General features: G+C 43.2%; 1 protein-coding gene across 3 annotated transcripts in view; it reads left to right on the top strand.

Annotated features, from left to right (window-relative positions):
• The window catches only part of CLDN16 (claudin 16), a 104,005-nt gene that overhangs the window by 52,150 nt on the left and 24,355 nt on the right, over positions 1-27,500 (top strand). The window contains exon 2 of one of the 3 annotated variants that reach the window (XM_051991646.1): positions 13,558-13,637. In XM_051991646.1, coding sequence (XP_051847606.1) covers positions 13,611-13,637 — 27 coding nt within the window. In that variant the 5' untranslated portion in view covers positions 13,558-13,610. Of the gene's footprint in view, positions 1-13,554; positions 13,638-21,942; positions 22,269-27,500 lie in introns of those variants that run through there. The other 2 variants (XM_051991645.1, XM_051991644.1) reach the window with 2 other exon arrangements.

Below are 27,500 nucleotides of genomic sequence, written 5' to 3'. Positions count from 1 at the left end.
TAGTCTTGCGCTGGTTCAGAATTCACCTACCCAAACTAGCATCCAGCATGCATTCCTGCCCCTCATCCATGAGAAAAACATGAGAAAATTCATCCTGTATTTGCTCAAGTTTCTGCAAGAATGTCTCTGATCTTCCTCCGACCTTAGAGATGGTGCTTGGCAATGGATTTTGGGCCATTGAAACCTATGAAAGGAAGCAAACTGCCAAGTGGCCTTTTGGCTTCTGAAGGAAGGAAATAATAGTAGTAGCATGGTGCAAAAGGGGACAGAGTGCTGACCATCCAGCTGCTTTATGAAGGCTCACGTGGGTCCTTGTCCCACTTCCAGTAGGTCAAATGCAACTTGAACAATGGAATTATAGAAACTGGCTGTTAATCAGGAAAGCCAAGGTTATTGGCAACTCAATGGAAAGTTGACTCATAGGTTCTCTCCTGAAAGAGCCTAATAAAGGCATAAGCAGAGAGAGTTTTGGCACATATTCAAAGGAAACAAGAAAAATCCTTTCTTGGAGAAGAATCATGAAATTTTGTCAGTCAATCAATAGTAATATTTATCAAGTGCTTCCTTTGTACCTTCCTCTGCTAAGTGCTGGCGATAAGAACACAGGAAAACAGAGTCCCTGTCCTCAAGGAACTTTTTTTCTAAGGAAGAAATCGTTAATTAAGTATAGACATTTTTTAAAGCTATCTGAAATCTCTCAGAGATTTCTTATAAAAAGTGGGATTTCAGCAAAATCTTTCAAATTAAGTAATCCAGGAGGTACATGTGAAGAGGGAGAACAGACTTGGGAGACATCCAATGTAAATGAGAGAATGTCTTGCGTGAGGAACAGCAGCAGACTAGTGTAACCACATCCCAGAAGGCATAGGGAGGAGGAAAGAATAAAAAGATTAGAAAAGTAAGAAGGGGACCAGGTTGTGGAGGTTAACCAGAGGATTTGCTATTGATCTCTGAAGTAAAAGAGAGCCCTAGAATTTATTGAACAGAGGGACGACTTGTTCAGACATATACTTTAAGAAAATCCTTTTGTCAGCTGAGTAGTAGACAGCTTAATGGGATGGGGAATTTAGATAGAGATTCCAATAGGTGATCACAGAGGCAAGAAATGACATTCAGGGTGATGATTGCTGAGTACAGAGAAGAGGATGTAGAGAAGATATTTTGGAAATAAAAATGACAAAATTAGGAGATAAATTGGATATGGGGGGTGAAGGTCAAGTGAATAGTTGTGAATGACACTGGTGATTGAGGGACTGGTAAGAAATAGGAAAGTTGGAAAGGGGGGGGGAATTTGGGGAAGAGAATTCTGTTTTGTTGGGGACATACCATGAACGACCTATGAAGTTGTATTTTCGTATAAGTGCAAGAACTTAGAGAAAAATCCCATCAGCTGACTGAGTTAGTTGTACAAAACAAGATATTGAGCCACTAAACTGACAAAATGATAATGAGTCCAAAGCAAGAAGAGGGCTAAAGGTAACTGCAAGCACTGAGCGTTCGTGCTTAATGAATTAATATTAACTTCTCCTCCCCAAATAAGGAATTTTCTGCCATTTTTTGAGTGTGAGTTGTATAATGAGGGAGGGGCAACATATCAAGGAAGAACATGCAACGGGAGGACCAAGAAATCCGTTAATTACACTATCTCCAGCCAATTGTGAGGGAGAGGGGAGGGATCTCAAGAAAGGAAATAAAAGCTCATGCCTGTGTCTATAAGTGTGGATCCACCTGGGGCTGTCCCTGGGTGGATCACCCGGTTCTTGCAAGAACCATAAATAAACCAACTTACTTCATACACTCCTGAGTCCTTTTTCTGTTATAACAATTCTGAGTTTGAAATGCCTACTGAACATTGTTTGAAATGTCTCAGGAGCATGTGGTCTTATAACACTTGGGGATCAGTTGAAGAGTTAAGGCTGAATATAGGTGAGAATCACCTGCATAGAGATGCTAATTGAAGCTTGAGAATTGGAGAGAAAAGACAATACAAAGAAAGAGGAGAAGAAGGATTAGGCAAATCATTTGGGAAAGGCCCCCGGTTAACAGATAAGAAAGTCATTAACAATCATCAAAGAATCTTAGAAGTAGTTGGACACATAGAGTCTGAAGCAGGAAGTAGCCATCTATGTCCACACGTATCTTCTAAAAGTTTACTTCTATCACGTGATCTGAAAATAATCACACATAGTCATAATGCATAGATACCATCATCTCTAAAGGTTGCATCCTTTCCTTTTAAATGGGTTAGGATTATTATTTTCTTTTAAAAAATCAAGCCTAAAGTTGCCATTTTGCAACTTACATCCATTGCTCCAAGCCCTGTTCTCAGAACCCAAATGGAACAAGTATAACCTTTTCCCAGGTGACAGCCAAGAAAATGCTTGACCACAGTGATGAGAGCCTTCCTGAGTCTTCTTTTTTTCCCAGATACCTCTCCTCCTATGTTATGTCTCCAGGTCCTTCCCCATACTAATTATCTTCCTTGGATTGTCTCCACCATCCCCACCAAGATCCTTTGTATCCTGTGGTAATTAGAACTAACATTCTACACCTGAGGGCTTAAGACCAGCACCAAGGACAGTGGCCTGATCACTCTCTTACTTATGGAAATGACTTCTCCTTGTGGAGCAGTTCTCTCTGCAAACACCACACTGGGGACTCAGAGCTCCATCTCTCACTTACTTTTCAGACAATGTGTGGTGCTTTCATGCCTCCCCCATCTTGTACTTGTGAAATTGTTATTTTTGAACCCAAGTATAAAAGTATGTATGTGTATAATCTATTAGATTTAGCTCAATGTTCTAATTTTACTATATATGTTGATATAAGTGTATGCAAAGATATAAACAATATATAAATGGATATATATATAATATATATATGTACATAGACAGTACACACACATATATCTATATTTCTATATCCTGACTCTGCCATCAGACATGGTGCTGTTCTACTCGGTTTTGTGCCACCTGCAAATCTGATCAGTGTGCCATTTTTGTGTTTCCCAAATTATTTTATAAGCTTGTGAAATAGCCTAGCTCTCAGCAGAGCTCTCTGGGACACCCACTGGAGATTTCCTATTAGGTTGTTGTCAAATCACTAATTTAAACTCTTTGAGTTGAGCCACTTCAGTGGCTCTAAATCAACCCGATGGCACCATTGTCCAGCACACATTTGTCCATCTTATCTTGAGATATGGTATGATAGACTTGGTCCCATGTTTTCCCAAAACTTGGCTCTCCCAAACGGCAGTGCTAGGATAAGCAGACGCCAAAAGAACATTATGTGAAAACAAAGTATGATTTCTGCTCTGCCATCTGTTGTAGAAGTAGAGGAAGCAGCAGCATTCAAGAAAGAAGGCTGAACAACCTGTGTGCTTTACAAAATGAGCATTTGATGCTCCAGGATTTCAGTTCAGATCCTGACATAAGGAAGATTGGTGAAAAATACATTGGCAATCTAGGTTCAAAGTCATCACTTGAGGAGCCTTCAGAAGCTGGTGCAGCAGTACTTAGAATGTCATTGGATAGCGCTCTAAGGCACTTCTCTCCCCCCCCCCCCCATACACACATTTGCCTATTGCAAGCAAACCATTGTTTTATATTTGTAAAGCATTTCACATGTTACTTCGCAAAATCCTCACATGAACCTATGAAGTAAGTGCTATTATTATCCCCATTTTACAGATGAGGAATCTGAAGATCAAGAAAGTTAAATGACTTGCTTAGGGTCACATAGCTGATAAGTGTTTGAGGCAGGATTTGAACTCCGGTCTAGCACCCACTCAAAGTCCAAGTCACTGATTATGTGGGGAAAGAGGCAATGGCTGAAGAGGGAATGAGGGGAAAGTATTATGTGTGCCCCAGAAAGATTACAGTAGTAGTGAAAGCCAGGCAGGAACCTGGGATTAACGACCAATGGGAACAGAAGGGAATAATCATTCACTAGGTGTTCCTGTGAGCCAATACTGTGCAAATTTCTTCATAAATAATACCTCATTTGATCTTCACCACAACAATCCCTATTTTACATTTGAGGGGACTGAGAGATTATTAGGGTTGTGACTTGTCCAGAGTCACACAAGTAGTAAGAGCCCAATTTGGGCTCTGGTCCCTTTTACTCTAGGTCTGGCCCTCTATTCACCCATTTGGGCTCTGGTCCCTTTTACTCTAGGTCTGGCTCTCTATTCACCGTGTCTCCACCTGCTCTGGGGATTCCCCTTAGTGGGCTGGTCCCTCAGCCAATGTGATGCAACTGTTCTGTGAAACAGAGACCTCTAAATGTACAGCTCGCTATGGGCTGGTCCTCTGGGAAGCTCTGTAACAATGAGCCTAGTGTGGAGTATTCAGGGGAACTCCTTGGCTAGTACAACAAGATGGCAGCCGCATTGGAACTGGACCGAAACTCTAGCTTGCTTGTAGATGGCCCAGATGACTCAATCAGGCAAATTCTCTGAATGAATGAAATGGATTGAGAGGAGGTGTTCTTCACTGAGTGTCAGCATGAGATCAGAAGAAAACCCAAAGGCAAGCTCACAGGCTTGAAGCCAGGCTTCCAGACTGCTTTGGATCAGTGACACAAGCTCCAAGTCACACACCATGAATTGTCAATCAGTACACAGTAGGGCTAAGAAGTCGCTTTATTCCTTAATACCGATTCAAGGGTGAAATAAGAATGAAAAGGGGAAGAAGCTGAAGCTGTTGGTGACTTACAGTTAACATAGATTCATTCCAGAAATGTTTCTGATAATGGAAAAGATGGCTGATTTTGAAAAAGAAAAAGTTAGTAAAACTTTGAATGAAATTTTTTTATGCCTTTTATGAGTTTTATGGCCTAAATTCAACTAATCAATCAACTGTCCCAAAACAGATGAAATTAGGAAAAAAAAAAAAAGAAAGTTGGTATCTGCTATACCTAAGTGTGTGCTGGAACCAGCAGGAATAGGCATGGGGGAGCCAATTATTAAATATTGAGTACTTTATACTTGGCAAATGCTACAAATCAATGCTTAATTTCTTGTTTTGTTCTTTCCTGACCTTAAAAAAAGAGAAAAATTATACAGATTAAACTTAAAAGTGAGCCATGAGTGTAATTTTATTTATTTTATTTTATTATTATAGCTTTTTATTTATAATTTTGTAATTTTTCAGCATTGACAATTGCAAAACCTTTTGTTCCAATTTTCCCCCTCCTTCCCCACCCCCTCCCTCAGATGGCAGGCATCTTAAAATGTTAAGACATGTTAAATATATTAAAGTATATGTTAAATACAATATATATATATAATACAAATACAAATACAAAAAAACAAATTCATATAGTATACATATCCATACAGTTATTTTACTGCACAAGAAAAATCAGACTTAGAAATAAGGTAAAATTAACTTGAGAAGGAAATCAAAAATTCAGGCAGACAAAAATAGAGGGATTGGAAATTCTATGTTGTGGTTCACACTCATTTCCCATAGTTCTTTCACTGGGTGTAGCTGCTTCTCTTCATTATTGAACCAATGGAACGGATTTAGTTCATCTCATTGTTGAAGAAGGCCATGTACATCAAAATTCATCATCATACAGTATTGTTGTTGAAGTATATAATGATCTCCTAGTCCTGATCATTTCACTCAGCATCAGTTCATGTAAGTCTCTCCAGGCCTTTCTGAAATCCTCCTGTTGGTCATTTCTTACAGAACAATAATATCCCATAATATTCACATACCACAATTTACCCAACCATTCTCCAATTGATGGGCATCCACTCAGTTTCTGGTTTCTAGCCACTACAAACAGGGCTGCCACAAACATTCTTGCACATACAGGTCCCTTTCCTTTCTTTAGTATCTCTTTGGGGTATAAGCCCAGTAGAAACACTGCTGGATCAAAGGTATGTACATAGTTCCACATTTTTCTCCAGAATGGTTGGATTCGTTCACAGTTCCACCAACAATGCATCAGTGTCCCAGTTTTCCCACATCCCCTCCAACATTCTGCATTATCTTTCCCTGTCATTCTAGCCAATCTAACAGGTGTGTAGTAGTATCTCAGAATTGTCTTAATTTTCATTTCTCTGATTAATAATGACTTGGAGCATCTTTTCATATGGCTAGAAATAGTTTCAATTTCTTCGTCTGAGAATTGTCTGTTCGTATCCTTTGACCATTTATCAATTGAAGAATGGCTTGATTTCTTATAAATTAGAGTCAATTCTCTATATATTTTGGAAATGAGGTCTTTATCAGAATCTTTGACTGTAAAAATGTTTTCCCAGTTTATCTTGTCTGCATTAGTTTTGTTTGTACAAAAGTTTTTAATTTGATGTAATCAAAATTTTCTATTTTGTGATCAATAATGATCTCTTGTTCTTTGTAAGCTATCCTATGTTCTTCTAATTCATTTATAATCTCATTCTTTATGCCTCGATCATGAACCCATTTTGACCTTATCTTGGTGTACGGTGTTAAATGTGGGTCAATGCCTAGTTTCTGCCATTTTTCCAGCAGTTTTTCTCAAACAGTAAATTTTCATCCCAAAATCTGGGGTCTTTGGGTTTGTCAAACACTAGATTATTAAAGTTAATGACTATTTTGTCCTTTGAACCTAATCTATTCCACTGATCGACTAGTCTATTTCTTAGCCAATACCAAATGGATTTGGTGGCTCCTGCTGTATAATACAGTTTTAGATCTGATACAGCTAGGCCACCTTCATTTGATTTTTTTTTCATTAGTTCCCTTGAAAGTCTTGACCTTTTGTTCTTCCAGAAGAATTTTGTTGTCATTTTTTCTAGGTCATTAAAATAGTTTTTTGGGAGTCTGATTGGTATAGCATTAAATAAATAGATTAGTTTAGAGAGTAGATGGATTCACAAGTGAATTCTACCAAACATATAAAGAACAATTAATTCCAAAACTATGTGAACTATTTGGAAAAATAGGCAAAGAAGGAGTATACAAATATTGTAGTGATACTTAAACCAGAAAAAGCCAAAAGAGAGAAGGAAATAAACCCACAAAAATCTCCAGCATTTCTATATATTATTGATAAAGCTCATTAGCAAGAGGTAGAAAGATAAATTCCATTTAAAATCACTGTAGACAAAATAAAATGCCCGGGGGTCTACCTGCCAAGACAAACCCAAGAACTGTATGAACATAATTACAAAACACTTGTCACAAAAATAAAGTCGGATCTAAACAATTGGAAAAAATATCAGTTGCTCATGAGTAGGTTGAGCTAATATAATAAAAATGGGAATTCTGCCTAAATTGGTACATTTTTTTAGTGTCATAGCACTCAAGGTGCCAAAAAATTATTTTATAGAACTAGAAAAAATAATAACAAAATTCATCTGGAAGAACAAAAGGTTAAGAATATAAAGGGAATTAATGAAAAAAATGGTACTGCTAAGAAATAGAGTGGTGAATCAGTGGAATAGATTAGATATACATCACACAGTAATCGAGATCTATAGCAATTTAGTACTTGACAAACTTCCAAACAACAGCTTCTGGAATAAGAACTCACTATTTGGCAAAAATTGCTGGGAAAACTGGAAAATAATATGTCAGAAAGTAGGTATTGACCTACACCTCACATCCCATAAGAAAATAAGGTCAAAATGGATACATGATTTGGGCATAAAGGCTGATATCATAAACAGATTAGAAGAACAAGGGATAATTCACCTATCAGATTTTTGGAGAAAGGAGAAATTTATGAGCAAAGAAGAGCTGGAGAACATTTTAAAAGACAAAATGGACAACTTTGATTACATTAAATTAAAAAAGGTTTGCACAGACAAACCCAACAGATATAAGATTAAAAGGGAAGTACAAAGCTGGGGAAAATCTTTATAGCCAGTGTTTCTGATAAAGATCTCATTTTTAAAATATATAAAGAATTGTGTCAAATTTATAAGAATACAAGTCATTCCCCAATTGACAAATGGTCAAAGAATGTGAACAGATAATTTTTAGATGATGAAATTAAACCCTTCTATAGTTATATGAAAAAATGTTCTAAATCACTAATGAATAGAGAAATGCAAAGTAAAACAATTTCGAGATACCACTTCACACTTCTCAGATTGATCAAGATGACAGGAAAATGATAATGATGAATGTTGGAGGGGATGTGGGAAAACTTGAACACTAATTCATTGTTGGTGGTGTTGTGAAATAATCCAACTACTCTGGAGAGCATTTTGGAATTATGCCCAAAGGGCTGTCAAACTCTGCATGCCCTTTGACCAGCAGTGCCATTACTGGATCTGTGTCCCAAGGAAATCATAAAGGAGGGAAAAGAACCCACGTGAGCAAAAATGTTTGTAGTAGCTCTTTTGGTGGTAGCAAAGAATTGGAAAACAATAGATGTCCATCATTTGGACAATGGCTGACTAACCTATGGTATATGAAAGTAATGGATTATTATTGTTCTATTAAAAAAAGATGAATAAGTTGCTTTTAGAAAGATTTATACAAACTGATGCTGAATGAAACAGGCAGAACCAGGAATACATTGTACACAATAACAGCAAGAATGTGCAATGATCAACTACGAAAGTCTTGATTCTTCTTGCTGATTCAGTGATCCAAGACAATCCCAATAGACTAGATAGAAAATGGCATCTGTATCCAGAAAAAGAACTACAAAGACTGAATGTAAATCAGCACATGCTCTATTCACTTCTTTTTTCTGTTTTTTTTTCTCTCCATTGGTTTTTCCCTTTTGTTCTGATTTTTCTCTCCCAACATGATTCATAAAGCAATGTGTATTAAAAATAAATTAATTTACTAGAAAAAATAATATAATGGAAATATAATGGAATATATTAATAAATAAATGGACTAAAGGATTTTCAAATGATACAGATATAGGAGAAGAAATTAAACCACTGGAGCAAGATCCGGAGTACATCTTAACAATTCCAAAAATGATCATATCATTTCTGATATATCAGGGCATAATCTGCCCTGAAATTGTACCAGAAAAACAAACACATTTGAAAGCTCAGTGAATCTGGTACAAGCATGTAATAGAATAGTGTAATGTAATCATAACCAATAATGTGTAGAGTACAAAGAAAAATTTTAATGAAATAAAGAATACGATAAATATTACAGATCTTCTTTATGGAGGAGGGAGAAGGGAATAAACATTTATTAAGGACCCACTATGTGACAGGAACTGTGCTAAGCACTTTGTAACTCTTATCTCATTTGATTGCAGAGATAGGAAAGGCTAATAGGTGACTGCCAAATAAAAGGGGAAAATGAATTAGAAGAATGCCTTACTCATGAATTACCATCATTTGAAGGATGATGAAGAAATGGATAAGAAAAAATGTTAATTTTTAGTAGGAAGGATGGTGAAAAAAAGCACTTTGGAACTTTATAAGTAGAAAATTAATTCAACTTTAAATCGTTACTAAGCAAATTTTCTTTTTTGTGTATATGTTTTATATTGTTGCTCATAAAATATTTAATAAAACAGTAAACAAATTGAAATTGAATTTTAATTATATTGACACATCCTTTCTGCTTAAGGCAAGAAAACAGTTGAGTGTTTGCTTCTGGAGAAAAAGTCACTCCCTGGGTGTGGCCATCCCTGAGTGAATCATAATAGGGCCCTATATTTAGTATGGGAGACTAACCTGTCTCACTCGGAATTTAGAATGAGAGCAAATACAGGTCTGAACAATTTCGTGATCATAGATTACAAACAGTCTTTGAGGTAGAAGAGATCTCGGAGGACATCGAGTTCGGATTTGCCTCCTCAACAGATCTTGGGACCAATGAGTCTGCCTGAGGTCATGCTGGGACCTGGGCATTCAGAGAGTTCTGTTTATATACACAGAAGAGCTAAACTCAACCTGGTAGAAGAAGGAAAGATGTGTCTTTGGAGGAAGAGGTGGAGAAAGAGAGACAGAGTGGGAGAAAGAAAAATAAAATAAAAAAACCAGAAATGGCAAAGATAGAAAGGCAAAGGGAGGGACAGATGAGAGACAGAGACAGAGAGACAGAGAGAGATGGAAAAAAAGAAAGAAAGTAACAGAGATAGAGAATGGCAAAGACAGAAAGGCAAAGGGAGGGACAGATGAGAGAGAGATAGATAGAGACAGAGATAAAAAGAGGGAGAGAGACAAAGACAGAGAGACAGGCAGACAGAGAGACAGAGATGGAGAAAGAGAAAGAAAGAAACAAAGCCTAAACATGAAAAAGATAGAAAAGCAACGAGAGATAAGGGGAGACAGAGAGAGACAAAGACAGAGAAAAGACATAGAGAGAAAACAACATGACAAGAAACTTTTAATATTTCTCAAGGAAATGTAACATGTAAAAGAAAATCTTCTGCTTGTAAAATTAAATATAAATATGTGAATACACACATAATTTTATCTCCTTTTATTAAAAAAAAAATCCTTCCTCTCCCTTACCCACAAAGTCATCCCATAAAAAACCTAATTTTGAAGGAAGAAAAACAAATCAGGTCAGTAAAACCAACCATCAGATCAACAGTGATGGTGATAATGATGATGACAGCAGCTAACATCTCAAGGGTTGTAAAGCACTTGATCTGTATGTTTTCACGGGAGCCTCACAGCAACGCAGCAGCCGGGGATGTGCTGTTAGTAATCCCATTTTATGGGTGAGGAAGCAGATTGCAAAGATTAAAAGTGACTTGTCCAGAGTTTCACAGTTCATAAATGTCTGAGAGAAGACTTGAATCCAAGTCTTCTTTACTCCAAGATTAGCAGTCTATCCACTGTGCTACTAAACTACAGTTAGCTGAGATATGCGATGTTCCACCCCCATAATCCCTCACTTCTTGTACTTGTGAACCCATATAAATCAGTCCCATTTATCTTCCTAATTGGCAAAAGGAGTGTGTGTGTGTGTGTGTGTGTGTGTGTGTGTGTACAAAAATTTTCCAAATTTTTCCTGGAAATTTTAATTAGAAAGCTTCCGGAGCCAGTGCTATTCTAACAACTCTGCGGGATGGGAGGCAACCGGTAGTACAATGGATAGAGCACCAGTCCTACAGTCAGGATAGCCCTGAGTACTGTGAGCACTGGAGAGTTGCATTCCCATGTAGGGACAAGAATTTAGAGAAAGGTCCTATCAGTTGATCAAGTTAGTTGTACAATACAAGATATTGAGTCACTGAACTGATAAAATGAAAAAAATCCCCCCAAACAAGAAGTGGATGAATGGTAACTGCTCATACCTAATGAGCTAATTACCACAACTTTTCCTCCCCAGAAGTTTTCCCCTGTTTCTGAGCATGGGTTGCATGATGAGGGAGGGAGAATGTGTTAACGAGGTACATGCGATGGAAGAACCAAGAAGTCTCTTGATTTTGTCATTCCCAGCCAGTTTGGGGCAGGAGGGAGGGATCTTGCATTTCAGGAGAAATTCCCATCTAGAGATGGGCCCGGATCTGCCCAGGGGCTGCCCCGGCAATCGCCTGGTTCTTGCAGAACCCTAAGTGGACCAGCTTACGTGGTCCTTTTGTCTCTGCAGCATATTTCTAAGAGTCAATTGGTTGGGTGGTCTGGAAGGCTTTGCTTATCTCTGTTCATCCTCTCTGTCTCTCTGTCTCTGTATCTCTTTGTTTCTCTGTCTCTGAGTTTCTGTCTCTTTCTGTGTCTCTGTCTTTCCCTCCATTCTTCTCCTCCTCCTCCTCTTCTTATTCCTTCTCCTCCCTCCCTCCCTCTATCTCTGTCTCTGTCTCTGTCTCTCTCTGCCTCTGTCTCTCTCTGTCTCTCTTTGTCCCTCTCTCTCTCTCTCTGTCTCTGCCTCTGTCTCTTTCTGTGTGTCTCTGTCCCTCCAGCTCTCTGTCTGTGTCTCTTTGTCTCTCCATGACTCTCTGTCCTTGTCTCCCTGTGTTTCTCTGTTTCTCTCTTTTTCTCTCTCTCCCTCTTTCCCTTTTTCTCTTGTCTCTCTCTTTCTTCCTCTTTCTCTCTCCTCCCCCTCCCTCCATATATGTATGGATGTTACAAATTAAATGTGCCTTTTCCCTTAAGTCGTGAGTTTTGACACTACTAGTTGACTGAAACTGTTTTTTCTCAGAAAACCAATGACCTCCTAGTGGCTGACTCATTGGATCATGGATTTGGAGCCTTCCAGGTCATCTGGCCCCACCCCCTCATTTTTCAGATGAGGAGATGGAAGCTCAGAGAGATGAAGTCATTTGCCCTCAGTCACAAAGGCAATATAATGGTGGAGCTAGGCTTTGAAGGCCCATCCTTTGTGGCCAACTCCATTTATTTTTCAACTGTCCCAAGCAGCCTTCCATCCAATCCCCCTTCCTTGGTTCTCCTTCTCTTTGACATCTCTTCCATTTTTTGTCCTCTGGCCACTGTCCTCTCCTTTGGCTGCCATGGCACCCTGCAGTCTTGGTTCTCCCCCTAACTGGCTGAGCATCTCTCTCCCTCCCTTGTTAGTTTACCATTCCTACCAGACCTCCTAAATATGGATGTTTCCCAAGGCTCTGTGGGAGGCCTTCCTCTTTCTGTCCTCTGTCTCAGTGATCTCACAAGCTTTCCTGGGTTTCATTGTCATCTTTATGGGGATGACACACAGGTGTACAGGGCCAGCCCCAATCTGTCCCCCGAACTTCCCTTCTGTATAGCCAACTGCCTGGTGGACACTTCAAACCAGAAACTCCAGAGACATCAGGATGCCCAGAACACAACTGGGCCAGAACAAGGGCCACCCATTTCCCAATGCCCCTCTCTTCCGATCTTCCCCATTTGGCTGAAGGCATCCACATCCTTCCAGAGTCTCTCCTTAAGTCCACGGCACACAGTCTCTCTTATATTTAAAGTCTCAGCTCATGGACAACCATCTTTTAAAAGTTTTTTCCCTTTGTTAATCCTCTCCCTTTATTTCAAGCTGCAATTGAGAGGATGATGATAATGATGATGATGATGATGACAATGGTGATCATAGGAATAATAATCACAACAAAAAGGAAATCCCCCCACCAAGCAAAAAAAATATCCTCAGTACATAATTTGGTAAAACAAGTTCCTATCTTGTCCTATATTCCAAAGAAGGGGTCTCATGATGTCTCTTTGGATCTCTTTCAGTCTTTCTGCACTTTCAGCTCGTCATCTCTCTGGCCCAAGGTGTATATATGTTTTATCTTCCTTTTGGACTTAAACCTTTTCATTGCATTGCTCAGAGTCCTAAAGTCTTTCAAAGTTAGTTTCCTTTATAATGTTGTTGACAATTATATAAATCGTTCTCCTCACTCTGCTTTTTATACTCCATCAGTTCATAAACATTGTTCTACTTTCGGCTGATTCTATCCATTTTATCATTTCTCCATTATATTAATTTATCATAATTTATTTATCTATTCCCATAGGATGGTATCCTATTTGGGCCTATCAGGAAAAGATCCATCATGATTTTTTTAAACCTATATATTAAAATTATTTTTTCCCTTGATTTTTACCTATAGGCCTAGTACCTATAGCTGGGTCAGAGGGTATCCATAGTTTGATAATTCTCTAAAGATAGTGCAATTTTTTTTTTCCAGAAGAACTGGAGTGTACCAAGAGCTCCACAGCCCCACCATCAGGTACGACCTCCTCCATGAAGCTCTTCCTGCTAACTCCAATTGTGAGTGAATTCCCTTTACCTCTTTAGTATATATTTGCATTTATTTCTTTATATTGATGCTCAATTCCCTTAAATATGCCCTTCTTTCCCCTGTTATAATCGAAAGCCTTTGAATGTGGGATTGTTTCATTTGTTATATTTGTATTCCTAATTCTGTGCCTGGTGCGTCGTGAGTTCTTAAATATATCATTATTAATTTTGATTGCCTGCAAATGAGTCAGAGACATCTTATGGCAGCCAGAATCTGCTGATGTGATTTTTAAGCAGACTGAAAGAGGCAGAGCTTTCGGGAAGAAGGAGGTAACAGTTCTCCTGTGGTCAGATCGTATCTCAAGTATCGTGTGGGATTTTGGGTACCACGTTTGAAGAAATATCTCTGAAAGCTGGAGATCCTCAAGGGAAATTAGCCAAGATGGCAAAAGGTTTTGAGCTTCGAGTGTTTGAGGATTTGGTGAAAATGGTCACAATATTTGTCTCCTTTTGGTGAAAAGACTTGAGAAGACTAAGCCCGATAGCCATCCTAGTGGTTTTGAAGGCCTGTGATGAGGAAAAGTTCTGACATAAGTGTTCCACTTGGCCCCAGAGATCAGCATGAGGAATGGGGAGGGAGGGAAAGATACAAATCTAGGCTGCATTTGAGGGAAAACTTCCTAAGATCTAGAGCTATCTAAAGTATGAAGCAGCAAATTTTTCCCTGGTTGGTGATTCTCCTCCTCCCCCCGGGGAATTCTGTGGGCAATGACAACAAAGTCCAAGGAGGGGATGCTGGGTGATGTCGTCAGAACCGTAACTATTGAAGCTGTTGATGGCCTCGACTCAAAGAGAGTTTGAAGTTCCCTAACACAGACCCTTCCTTTTATAACTGAGGAAACCGGGGCACAGAACAAAAAGGCATTCGTTGAGTTACACAGTGGCAGGACCAGGACAGGAAAGCAGGTACTGCTGACTCCCAGGAGACCAAGTTACAGGGAACAGTGGAGAGTTAATGCCTTCATTAACCATTTTGCTTCCACCATCACACACTCATCCGGATACCACTGAGTCAGGAAGAGATGAGTCAGGTGCACATGTAGGCAGGCCTCCGACCAGGACTAATTACAGGGCAATGGGTTCTCCTTTTTCAGACTGATGACAAATGGCATCCTCTTGGGCGGAGCCACTAGTGCCTATGGGAAAGAGGCCGTGGGCCAGTATCCGCTTGGTTCTGGAAGTGTTGTTTTATGAGAATGGGAAGAACATATTACACACGTCAGAAAACCCTATCGGGCGATTCCTATGCTAATCAAAGCCACTGGGCAAAGAAAGGCAAAGACCTCGTCAAAGGGGGGCAAACCAACGTGTAAAAAACTAGGTTCAAGCAAACTCTGTGGTTCTTGTTCTTTTCTTTTCTTTCTTTCTTTCTTTTTTTTTTAATCATAGCTTTTTATTTATAAGTTATATGCATGGGTAATTTTTCAGCATTGACAATTGCCAAACCTTTTATTCCAATTTTTCCCCTCCTTCCCCCATCCCCTTCCCCAGATGGCAGGTTGACCAATACATGTTAAATATGTTAAAGTATAAATTAGATACAATACATGTATATGTGTCCAAACCATTATTTTGCTGTACATAAAGAACTGAACTTTGGAATAGTGTCCAATTAGCCTGTGAAGGAAATAAAAAAATGCAGGTGGGCAAAAACAGAGGGATTGGGAATTCTATGTAGTGGTTCATACTCATCTCCCAGAGTTCCTTCAGGCTGTAGCTGGTTCAGTTCATTACTGCTCCATTAGAACTGATTTGGTTTATCTTATTGCTGAAGAGGGCCACGTCCATCAGAATTGATCATCATATAGTATCATTGTTGAAGTATATAATGATCTCCTGGACCTGCTCGTTTCACTCAGCATCAGTTCCTATAAGTCTCTCCAGGCCTTTCTGAAATCCTCCTGCTGGTCATTTCTTTCAGAACAATAATATCCCATAATATTCATATACCATAACTTATTCAGCCATTCTCCCATTGATGGGCATCCATCAGTTTCCAGTTTCTGGCCACTACAAACAGGGCTGCCACAAACATTTTGGCACATACAGGTCCCTTTCCCTCCTTTAAGATCTCTTTGGGGTATAAGCCCAGTAGAGACACTGCTGGATCAAAGGGGATGCACAATTTGATAACTTTTTGAGCATAGTTCCTAATCGCTCTCCAGAATGGCTGGATGTGTTCACAATTCCATGTGGTTCTTGTTCTTTACGCTCAGAGACCAAAATGGCGTCACTGTGTTAGAGTCAAGGTCCAGTGTGTCCAGCTGTGGCTGATCGGACCGAGAAGGGCTCGGAATGCTCCATTCCAGGTCAGACCCAAATAGTCCCTGTGAGCTCTGGGGAGGATTCTCCACCTCTGCACATCTCCAGTTTCTTCTGAGCGCTTCCATTCTGTGTTGCTCACAGAGCCCAGCCCCTTCTCTGATGAGAGCACTCGGCGCTGGGGGGTCTTGGGTCAGGGTCTCTCATGTTGCACAATCAAAGATCTTCAGGGACACTTTCAGGGTGTCCAAGCCTAGCTTCTTCTGACCACAGCTGAGCCCTCGCTCTGGATGAGCGCGCCATAAAACAGGCTTTGAAGCAAATGTGTGTTTGGTATTGAATCATGGCCCGGCCACGGGGGCATTGCGCTCTGGGCAGGAGAGGGAGAGTGCTTGATAATTTAGTGGAGAGAAGACCTCGGTGTGGGACATTATCCTCCAAGTGATCAACTGGAGTGGAAGCGCTTCCATTTCCTGGCGGGTCCTCCATGAGGCGGCTCGGCAGACCTTCAGCTTGCTGGTCACCCTAATACCCCTTCTCTCTCCCACACTTTCTGCACACACAGAGCAGACCGAAGGGCTCTGTAAGAAGGGACATCCCCAAATCCTGACCCGGTCTCACAGTGGATGGAGTGCTGGGCATGAGGCAGGAGGCCCTGAGTTCTAATTGACCTCAGTCACTTATTAGCTGTTACTAACCTCCGTTAGCCCCAGTTTCCTCACTATAAAACAGGGACAAGAACGGCCCTCACCGCCCAGGGCTGTGGGGAGGGTGACACGAGATAACATCAGTGAAGCTCTGAGCCCACTGCCTGGCACGTAGCCGGAGCTTCATGAATCCTTGTTTCCCTTCTCCCTCCCCATCTCTGCCTCCTGGGGCTTCCTCTAAGTCCCAGCTAAAATCCCACCTCCTGCAGGATTAATCCCAGGGCCTCCCCCCATTAGGGCTTGTTTGTTCCCTTGTTCATGGGTCGTCCCCCCGTTATATCCAGGCTCCCGGGGAGCAGGGATGCTCCACGTTTGGGCCCCGGCCCTGGGCACTGCTCCTGGCACAGAACGGAACTTTGCCTGCTCTTCAGCAGTTGCCGGTGGAGGGCATGATATGCAGTTGCTGCCACCTGCAGGCCCCGGGATGATGACCAGGGCCCGGAACTTGGCCTTCTCCTTCTCACAAGTTTCATGGCGATGGATGGAGGGCCGTGCTGGGGTCCAGAAAACTGGAGCAATCTTGGAAATGTTGGTTCATCGTGGGCGCGGGCCAGGAGGCCTTGAGACCAGTGAGGGCGATGACTTCAAGGGGATTCTGGTATGATCCAGAGCGGTGGACGGTCTCCCCCAAAGTCCTGCCCCTGGATGTTCCACAGAAAGAAACAGAATCCCCGTCATCGTCGGCTCGCTCTCCGACTCCCAGGGGTCCAGTCGTTGAGCAAACGGTCGCCATTATGGTCTGTGGCAATCACCCCAAAGGTGTGGGCTGGGAATGGTAGGCCCCCGTTCTAGTTGGGAAAGAGAGCAGAAGAATGGTGGGGGAAAAACAGAGACATTCCCCGGAGGGAATGTGGGGATGGAGCTGGGAAGGAGCCGGGAGGCTCAGCCTGAGAAGGGGAGACTGAGAAGGGGAAGGCGGGGGGAGGAGGCTGAGATCACGATAAGTGCCTCCGAGTTGTGAAAGGTGTCTTAGCGCAATGAAATATGTTCTGTTCTGCTGGAGGGAACAGAATGTGCAGCCTCTGCTGCATGTCAGGAAATACTCCCTGACTCCCCGATCTCCAGGAGGGGAGGAGGCTGGTTTAGGGCCCCCTCCCTGGGGGTCAGCAAGCAGAGGCTGTATTGTAGCAGGGACGGTTTGAGGCAGGCTGGTTTAGGGCCCCCTCCCTGGGGGTCAGCAAGCAGAGGCTGTATTGTAGCAGGGACGGTTTAAGGCAGGCTGTTCTAGGGTCCCCTCCCTGGGGGTCAGCAAGCAGAGGCTGAATGAAGGAAAGTTGTCTGTATTGTAGCAGGGATGGTTGGAGGAAGAAGAGACTTGCCTTGGAAGAGAAGGTTAAAGGAGTCTTTTCCAGGTGTCTTCAGATGTTGCAGAGGTTGCTACTTGGGAGAAAACTTAGGCTTGTTTTTCTTGATGCTGGGAAGGCGGATTTATAAGTGACAAAATCACTGGGAACCAATTTGGGGTCGATTTCAATCCCATCAAGAAGGACTTAATAAGTGGAGCTGCCTCAAGGTGGACTACGCTGCCTTGGGACACAATGGCTTCCTCCGAGGTCTGTGAGCAGAGATTCTGGGGGATATTGAGGAAGGGATTTCTCTTTTATGGAGGAATGAGCTGGAGACCAGTCTTTATTCCATTATATCTCTCCCCGCTCCCTTCCCACCAGTGACTACAGTCTCATTCCCATTAACCCAACTAGCCTAAATTAGCATTCACAAAGGGGCTATTTATTTGAAGTTAAAACAAGAACCGACGTTCCCACATTTCCCCCCAACACTTGAGGGCACTCTCTCCCAGTGGAGAACTTGGCCATACTTAATGCCATTTGTACAAAACACTCGCCCAATCAAACAAATCCACTCCAAAGGTGCCGTAGCTGAAAAATCAATGAAGCTTTGCTATTTGCAGGCTGGCTGCGCACTCAGAATTTTGGTCCTGATTTTGGTTCATTTTTGTGGGTCCCACCGTGTCCCAGATCTCTGCTGGCTCACCATTTTACTATTATTATTATTACAGCTTTTTATTGACAGAACATATGCATGGGTAATTTTTCAACACTGACCCTTACAAACACTTTGGTTGCAACTTTTCTCCTCCCCCCCCACCCCCATCCCTAGATGGCAGACAGTCCCATACATGTTAAACATGTTAATGTATATCTTAAATACAATATATGTGTACATATCTATGCCGTTATCTTGTTGCACAAGAAAAATTGGGTTTAGAAAGAAGGTAAAAATAACCCGGGAAGAAAAACAAAAATGCAAGCAAACAGCAGAAAGAGTGGAAATGCTAGGTTGTGGTCCACACTCATTTCCCAATGTTCTTTTTGCTGGGTATAGCTCTTCATCTCTGATCAATTGGAACTGAACTGGATCCTCTCATTGCCAAAGATCGGTGGCTCGCCATTTTGACCTGGTGTGTCTGTCTCTGATCTTCATCTAACTAGGAGAGAACAAAGATGAAGAGGCAAAGAATAGAGCCCCCGCTTTCATGTAGAGGGAGGGCTGACACCTAGTTCTGAGCCATATTTGTTGTCCCTATGACCAGCTTTGACCCAGTTGGGACCAAGAGGAAGGCAGTGGGTTTCCTGGTCAGCGCCTTTTCACCGAACCCAGTCAGAACTCCATGAACCAGCAAGAATCTGTCTCTTCCTCACCTGGTTGGCAGACAAAGACATTGAAAAACACCTTTTTCCCCCATTCAGGGCCATGGCCTTCTGGAAGCTGGCTCCTCAGCCTCCATTAAGTGGAGGGATTACCCAACTTTACATTCCGTACTCTGATTTTCCACGTTCCAAGAACCAGGAGCTGCTGGAGAATCTCATATTTTCTGACCACTCCTAAGATTCTCCACTTCTGTTTTCTCCCCCCTTCACCCCACCCTTGGGTTTGGAAGCCCTATTCTAAGCTTGTCAGCTCCCTCTCTCCTCTTCTGCACGCTTCAGAACTCGCTAAGATGCTTGTTCTCGTCACATGCAGGGGACATAGCTCATCCTTCTTCTGAAATGGCTTTCTATAATTTTGTGTACAGGTACCCCTTCTACTTATGTAGGTCAGCTTCTTGATTGCCTCAGTTTCCTCATCAGTAAAACGAGTCGAAGAGGGAAATGGCAAACCGCTCTGGTGTTTTTGCCAAGAAAACCCCAAATTGGATCACAAAGATTCAGAGAAGATGAAGTGACTGAATCACATCAGGCACTGGGCAAAAGCACTGGGGATTCCAGGAAACACAAAGATAGTCGCTCCCCTCAAAAAGTTCTCAGTCTGAGGGGGAGACTGCATGCAAGCAGGATCTCTACAGGACTCATCAGAGATAATTTCCAAGGGAGACCACTGAGATTAAGGACTGGGGAAGGCTTCGGAAGGAAGGTGGGTTTTTGAGCTGAGATCTGAAGGAACCAAGAGAAGTCGGGGCTGGAGATGAAGAGGGAGAGCATCGCTTGGGGGAGAGCCAGAGAGAATGCCCCGAGGATTGTGGATTGTGATCAGCATGGGGCGGAGTAAAGAATGAATGGCTGGCTACCGGCTGATAGAATGGATGAAGCATTAAAAAAAAAAGCATTTGTTAGATGATTGTCTCAGTAATTGTGATCAACACAAAAAACAAACAAACAAAAAAAAAATTTAAAAAAAAAGCAAACAACGAAAAATAAAATAAAACAATGCAAAAACAAAGCAAGGAACAGCCGGACTATGTCCTCTCAGAGCTCCTGTTTCAGTGAGGGAGTCCACATGTAAATAACCAGGTATACACCAAACAGCCCAGGGTTGTTAAAAGGCCATCATGGAGGCAAACACCTAGGAGGCAGCTGGAAGCAGGATGTGATCTGAGGCAGAAGAAGCGGGGCTCACTGCCTGGGGAGCAGGTGGTCTCTTTTCCACTCTTCTGTACTTTCATTCCTCCCTCCCCCATTTAATTCTGGGATCAGTGATCCCAGCCTCCTCAGTGGTCCTTGAAGGGACCCAGCTCCCACTGAAGACATTTTCACTGGCTGCCCCCCTCAGCGTATACCTCATATCCACCTCCCATCTTCCCTTGCTTCCTCTATGGCTCAGCTAAAATCCCACCCTGTCCAGGAAGCTTTCCCTGAGTTCTTGCTCTCTTGGGTGCTCAGTATCTCTAAGGCAGCCTGAGGTATCCTGTGCTCTTTGCAGTGAATGGGGTTGTTTGTGTGTCGTCTCCCATCAGACTGGCTGCTCTTGGAGAACAGGGCTGTCTTTTGCCTTCCTTGGAGCCCTCGTGCTTAATAGTAATGTAGTTAGTGCGTAAGTGCTTGTTGATTTGAATGCTGCATTTTGACCCGTTTGAGCTCTGTGATCCCAGACCAGTTACTGGAACTCCCTAAGTTCAAGTTTCCTGATTGTACAATGATGCTAGAGGGGAGCGCTCTACAAAACTGATAAATATTATTATAATTACATAATATAATATTATACACACACATATACATGACTTACTATTTCTTCCAACAAGCCACTCTTATTTTCCTCAACTTGGCAAACTCTTTGAAAAAATATTGGACCTGGAGTCTGAAAGCCCTGAGTTCTAGTCCTGCCTCAGACACCTTATCAGCTTTGTCACCTTGTCCAAGTCACTTACGTTCTCTCAGTCTGTTTTCTTCCTCTGCAATAGGAGGAGAAAATAGCATCTCTCTGGGAGCATCATGAGGAGGGACAAAGTGGAGCATGCACGGAACAGCCTTGGCAGATGCTAAAATGCTACAGAAAAGTAGCTCTTAGCAGGCTTAACTTTTCTCCCAGGTTCCAAGACTCCCTCTTGTTCGCTGCCCCCTTAAATCCCTGCCTTCCTTCTCCTGCCTCCAGGACAGCCCCTTCCTCCCCTGGGAGCCGGCCGGCCCAGCCCACCAGCCCGCCTGCCCCCTCACTTGGAATGCAAAGGCCTCTGGGCAAAGGTCTGTTCAGAGCTATTTCATCAGAGACCCGGATGTCTTAAGTGCTGAGTGAATATTAAAATAGTCCCAATAATAAAATTGTGCCCAGTCAAGTGTGGAGCCCTCGTCCAGCAGGGGAGGGTTCCAGTCCTTTTCCCTGAGGCCCCGGAGAGATCAGCTTACACTGTTCAGGCTGGGTGCGGATTTCTTTCCCCTCCATCTTCTTTCTGGAGCTGGCGCAAGAGCGTCCAGGGACCATCACCCCATGGGGACCTTCGCTTCCAGCCCGGGCACCGGGAGCCACCGAAGGTCCTTCCCCGATCCTGCCCAGGACCTAACTGGCTCCTGATCTGGCCTTCTCCCTCCTGATTGGCCGGTGACTGCTCAGGATAATGACCTTTCTGACCCATTTGGTGGCTAAGGAGGGCATGGGATTTTTTCTGGCTGCGATTTGAAGGCTGGTTCCAAAGGCTGCGATGGGAAAAGCCTGACGGGTCCCCTCTCTCTCGGCACTGGCTGAGTCAGGCCACTTTGGCAGGCGCGGGGGCGGCTGGGTCCCGGGTCCGAGGGGTTTCGCTCATGCTGCCCCGCTGCCCGGAGTGACCGATCGCTCGGCGGGCAGGATGAGGGACCTTCTCCAGTACGTGGCGTGCTGCTTGGCGTTTTTCTCGGCTGGGTTTTTGATCGTGGCCACCTGGACCGACTGCTGGATGGTGAATGCTGACGACTCTCTGGAGGTAAGAAGATGGAGGGTCCTCCCTGGCCATCCCCTTCTCCCCTTTCCTAGTTGGCATAGAAACCACACGGGCTCCCACCTACTTCTGCTTCCCTTGGAGATCCCAGCTCTCCTCTCCCGGGCAGTATTGACACTAGCTGGGGAGAGCTGGAGCCCCAAATGTAAACTCCCAATGCAGGTGTCCCCCGCCACCCAGGCAAGGTCCCAGGACAGAATTGGAAATCAGGAGGCAGGGGGTTAAAAAGGCAGGCCCGTGGTGTGTGAAAAGCCCCAGAAGCTGACGATTTGGGTTCGAACCCCCAAACTAAGCACTACTTGTGTGATTGTGGGCAAAGGCTCTGTTGCTCCCTCTTCAAGAAGAGACATTAGAGCCCAGGAGCTCTGCGAGGTCCAGAAAACTTGATCCTACGCAGAAGGAGGGAGGAGAGCTTCATTTGGCCACCTCCTTCCCCTCCATCCATGGCCTTGTCAGGGTCCCGGACCCAAGGTCACACAGACCATGCGAGGCGGGCTGGGATTCGAACCAGGGACTTAGAGATTTGAGGCAGGAAGACCCCTGGAATTAAGCAGCAAGTTTTGATTGAGCATCTCCCAGAGTCCCACCCAAACCAGGTTCTGGGTCTCCGGAGAAGGAACCCATCCTTCCCCCTAACGGGGGAGCCAAGTACCTGCAAAAATGCCCGAGTGTTAGTCCCATCCCTTGATTTTCTAAATGAGAAAGCCGAGGAGGCTAGAGAGCAGAAAGAGTTTGTTGGAGGTCATGCAGGAAATGAGCCGGAGGTCGGGGTTTGGATCGCAGGACCTGTGACCCCAAATTCTGCTTTCTGCCCTGTCTTAAGAAGCCATTCCTGGCAGCAGATCTCTACCCCCCCAAGATCATTAGGGCCACATCCAAGGCTCATTTTGGTCATGTCTCTCTGGGGAAGCAGACTTAGCCTCTCTGTTGCCATAGAAATGGAGAGAGGTGAGTCAGAGAGCCCCCACTCTCCGGGAACGGCTGCCAGACCGGGACAGGGCTAATCCCGGGGTGGGAGCGGCAGCTCCATCAGCAGCCCTACGGAGCGGCTCAAGCCTGGGCCACTTGGCCCAGGACCGTGTCCCCTTGTCAAGGATCTCCCCTCATCCCTGGGATGAATACAAGTGTCCGCAAGGAGCGGCTTTAGTTTCCTGCATTTGTAAAGCCCATGTAGGAGAAGAGAATAGGGAGAAAATGCTTTCAGTTTCCTCATCAACTATAAAGAAATCAGATATGTCATATGTGTGTACCTACATACATGCACATATACATCCATGTATGTATTATTAAAGCTGCTTTTGGAGCTTTAAAAAGTTCACACACACACACACACACAGTCTCACACACTCTTACACACTCATACTCACACACAGACACTCACACACTCACACACACACTCACACTCATATACACACAGAGTCACACACACAGTCTCACACACTCTTACACACTCACACACAGACACTCACACACTCACTCACACACACTCACACTCTTACACACCCACACTCACACACACACACGCTCACACTCATACAGACACACAGTCACACACATATTCACACACGCACACACATATATATCCCCCTGCCCCTATTTTTCCCTCCTCTCTTTCGCCCCATATCCCCAAGCCATTTTAAGATCTAGTGGCTGGGAGTTGCCAGAGAGCTGCTTTGGGGGGCATGGCCATAATTCTTGATTCCCAGGTGACAAGAGATCAGAAAGGGGGCGTTATGTTGGTAAGGCTGGATTGGAGCCCAGGCACCATTTTAGCCGGGATTCTCAGCTGGCCGTGGATGCCCTTGAACCTGATTCCGAGGAACAGACTCATTTTCCAAGGTAGCCCGGCTGGGCTCTGTTTCCTTTTAGCTGGAACCTCAGGAAGAAGGGGCCCTTGCTTCGGGGGGCGGGAGGCTGGGGAGCTCAGCGCCTCAAAGCGCTTCTTCAGCCCAAAAAGGAGGGGTGAGGGCAGGGAGCCTGCCAATGTCGAGAGCACCAGGTCTCCCTTTTAATTAGTTTCTCAACGACTCTGGATCCAGTTCAGCTTAAACTGGCTGAGCTGCCGCTTTCACTGGGCCAGCCAGAGACTGTCGGGTAAAACTCTGGGAAAAACAGAACTGATGGTAATGTTGTGGAATATTAGGTGACAAGGAGACCCACAGCCGTGAATGACATTTAAAAGAATCATGGGAACTTCAGGTTTTTCGAAGCCCTGTCCACCCGGAGATCCCACGGGATCCTTGAATTGAAGGCGGTTCCTTCAATTCCGGCCACTTTGAGGAGGAAGAAGTCAGACTCTGGGGAAGCTGAGTTCATGGTCACCCAGCTAGGAAGAGGCGAGGGGGACACAAGAACCTAGGCTTTTTCTCCCTCCAAACCCAGTCTTAGTTCTGAAAGATGAGGCTGCTCTTTATAGATCTTGTTATTTTCAAGGATATTCAGACCCCTACCAAAAAAGTATAAAAAAAACTATTAAAAAAAAAACTCTCATGTTACGGCTTTTTTTTTTTTTTTTTTTTTTTTTGCTGTTGCCTTTATTCAAATGTAAACTTTTGGGGATCAGGGATTGTCTTGTTTCCCTTTATATTTATCAGTGCCCCTCCTACTTAATGCAGGACCTGACACATAGTAAGTACTTAATAATACATCTGTTTTTCATCATCTCTCTCTGTCTTTCTGTCCCACTCTCTGTGTGTCTCTGTCTGTCTGTCTCTCTCCCCATCTCTCTCTGTTATTGTCTCTGGTTAGTCATTTCAGTTGCGTCTGGCTCTTTGTGATCTCCTTTGGGGTTTTCTTGGCAAAAATATTGGTGTGGATTGCCATTCCCTTCTCCAGATCACTTTACAGTTGAGGAAACTGAGGCAAACAGGACTAAGTAACTTGCCCGTGGTCACACAGGTAGGAAATTTCTGAGGCTAAATTTGAACTCAGATATTTCTGACTCCTGGCTTGGCACACTATCCACCATACTACCTAGCTTTTATCTATCTATCTATCTGTCTGTCTGTCTATCTATCTGTCTGTCTGTCTTTCTGTCTGTCCATCCATCCATCTATCTATCTATCTATCTATCGGTCTGTCTATCCGTCCGTCTGTCTATCTATCTATCTATCTATGTATCTATCTGTCTATCCGTCCATCTGTCTATCTATCTATTTGTCTGTCTATCTATCTATCTGTGTGCATCTTTCTTTTGTTTAATTGATAAAATCTATCAATTATAATATTTCCATCTAATTTTTGCTGTGTGAATCTCTATAATCTATTGTTTTTAATCTCTCACCATCTGTGTATTCATTTATATACTCCCCCGTTTATCCATTTCTAACATCTATCTACCCTTCTCTTTATTTATATCTATTCATCTGCCAAGAGCTGTTTCTCTACTTATTCTTCCATCTCTCTCTAGCTATCTCTTTATCTTTCCATCTATCCACATCCATCTGACCATATATCTACCCATCAATCTACCTACCTCTTTAATCTAATCCAATAAACATTTATTAAACACCAACAACATGTCAGATACCGCACTAAGTGTTGGGAAACAATAAAAAGACAAACTTAAGGGAGACATAGCACCTAATCAGCCCGGACTCAATCCAGTCTGGTTCACATCCTTGGGGTGAGTTCTTGCTCTCTTTGGCCAAAGAGACTTGTGAGAATTTCCAAGGTTCCATCCGTGGCCGTGATGTGGGTAGAACCAAGGAGCAGGAGAAGGAATCCAGCCTGGGAAGTTTCTTTGTCTGTAGCGGGAGGTCACGGAAGTCTGAGACTCCCTCTTCCTCTAGGAATTTCTTCAGTCGCCCCTTCATAGAGTGCCGATGGCTGCACCGGACTCCCCTTCTCTGAGTGAGCGAGGCAGCTGCAGAGGGCCACAGCCAAGCCTGTAGCTCAGTTCTCCCTTTGATTGCTGGTCAGACAGGGCCCGTTCTGGAACGCTCATTGCTCTGCTCAGGAGGCCGTTGGATCTCCTCCTTGTAACTCTCTTCTTTCTAGGTTTTTGGGACCCCACTCTCCTGCAGCCCACTGATGTTACTTCTTCTCAGTCTCCTTTCCTGGATCACTCCTCCAGATCACTCTCTGTAACCATAAATGCTCCTTGGATATCTGTTGTGGGCCCTCTTCTCTCCTGCCTCTATACTAATTCACTCGGTCTCTAACACCTCCCATGGATTTAATGACCAGTTCTTTTTTTTAATTTTGAAAATTTTATTATTTTATTATTCTTATTTTAATAGTATTTTTCCAAATACATACAAAGATAGTTTTGCAAACTTTGTGTTCCAAATCTTTCTCCCTTATGCCCCCTTCCCCAAACAGCAAATAATCTAATATAGGTTAAACATGTCCAGTTCTCCCAAACATATTTCCATAGAATGACCATTTCTCTAACGATGATTGTCTTTTTTAAAAAATCACAACAGCCTTTGATTTTTCAAAATATATGCAAAGATAGTTTTCAAGATTCACCATTTGAAAACCTTGCGTTTCAAAATTTTCTCCCTCCCTTCCCACTTCTTCCCTCCTTTAGACAGCAATTATCCAATATAGGTTTAATAAGTGCAATTCTTCTAAATAGATTCCCACCTTTATCTGATGATGATTCTCAAATCAATCTATGTTGCCCCAACTTCGCTGCTGATTTCCAGTCTCAAATCTCCAACTTCCTTTCGGGAAAATCAAGCTGGATGTCCTGTAAACATCTTGAACTCATTATGTCCCAAAGCGCTCATTCTCTTTCTGTCTGACCTCTCCCCCCATCTCTCCTATTAGTATAGAGGGCAGTACCCTCCTCCCAACCTCACCATGTGGTACTTGTATAGTAATTCTCATTTATGTAATGCTTACTATGTACCCCACATGGGGCATTTTATAATCATTATCTCGTTTGAGGTAGGTGTCCCATTTTACTGATGAGGAAATTAAGGCAAAGATTAAGTTACTTGCTCATGTTCCCAGAGCTAGTAAATGTCTGAGGCGGAACTCCCATATTCATACCTCAAACCTGGCGCTCGATCTCTTGCCCCTTGGCAGATAGAGCAGAAGAATTCTGGCTTTGGAAGGGGCAAACCTGGGTTCCCATGTCGCCCTTCCTGTTCTTTGGTGGGTTTAATTTCATCCTCTGTGGAATATTAAGGAGTTGAGCTGGCTGGTCTCGGAGGCTTCCTCCAGCTTCCAGTCTGGATTAGGGTGAGTTTTAGGAGTGTTCCTCTG

The sequence above is a fragment of the Antechinus flavipes genome, chromosome 3, assembly GCF_016432865.1.
Source record: "Antechinus flavipes isolate AdamAnt ecotype Samford, QLD, Australia chromosome 3, AdamAnt_v2, whole genome shotgun sequence".
NCBI lineage: Eukaryota > Metazoa > Chordata > Mammalia > Dasyuromorphia > Dasyuridae > Antechinus > Antechinus flavipes.
Note: the sequence above shows the minus strand (reverse complement) of the source record. Positions and strands in the feature narration are given on the sequence as shown.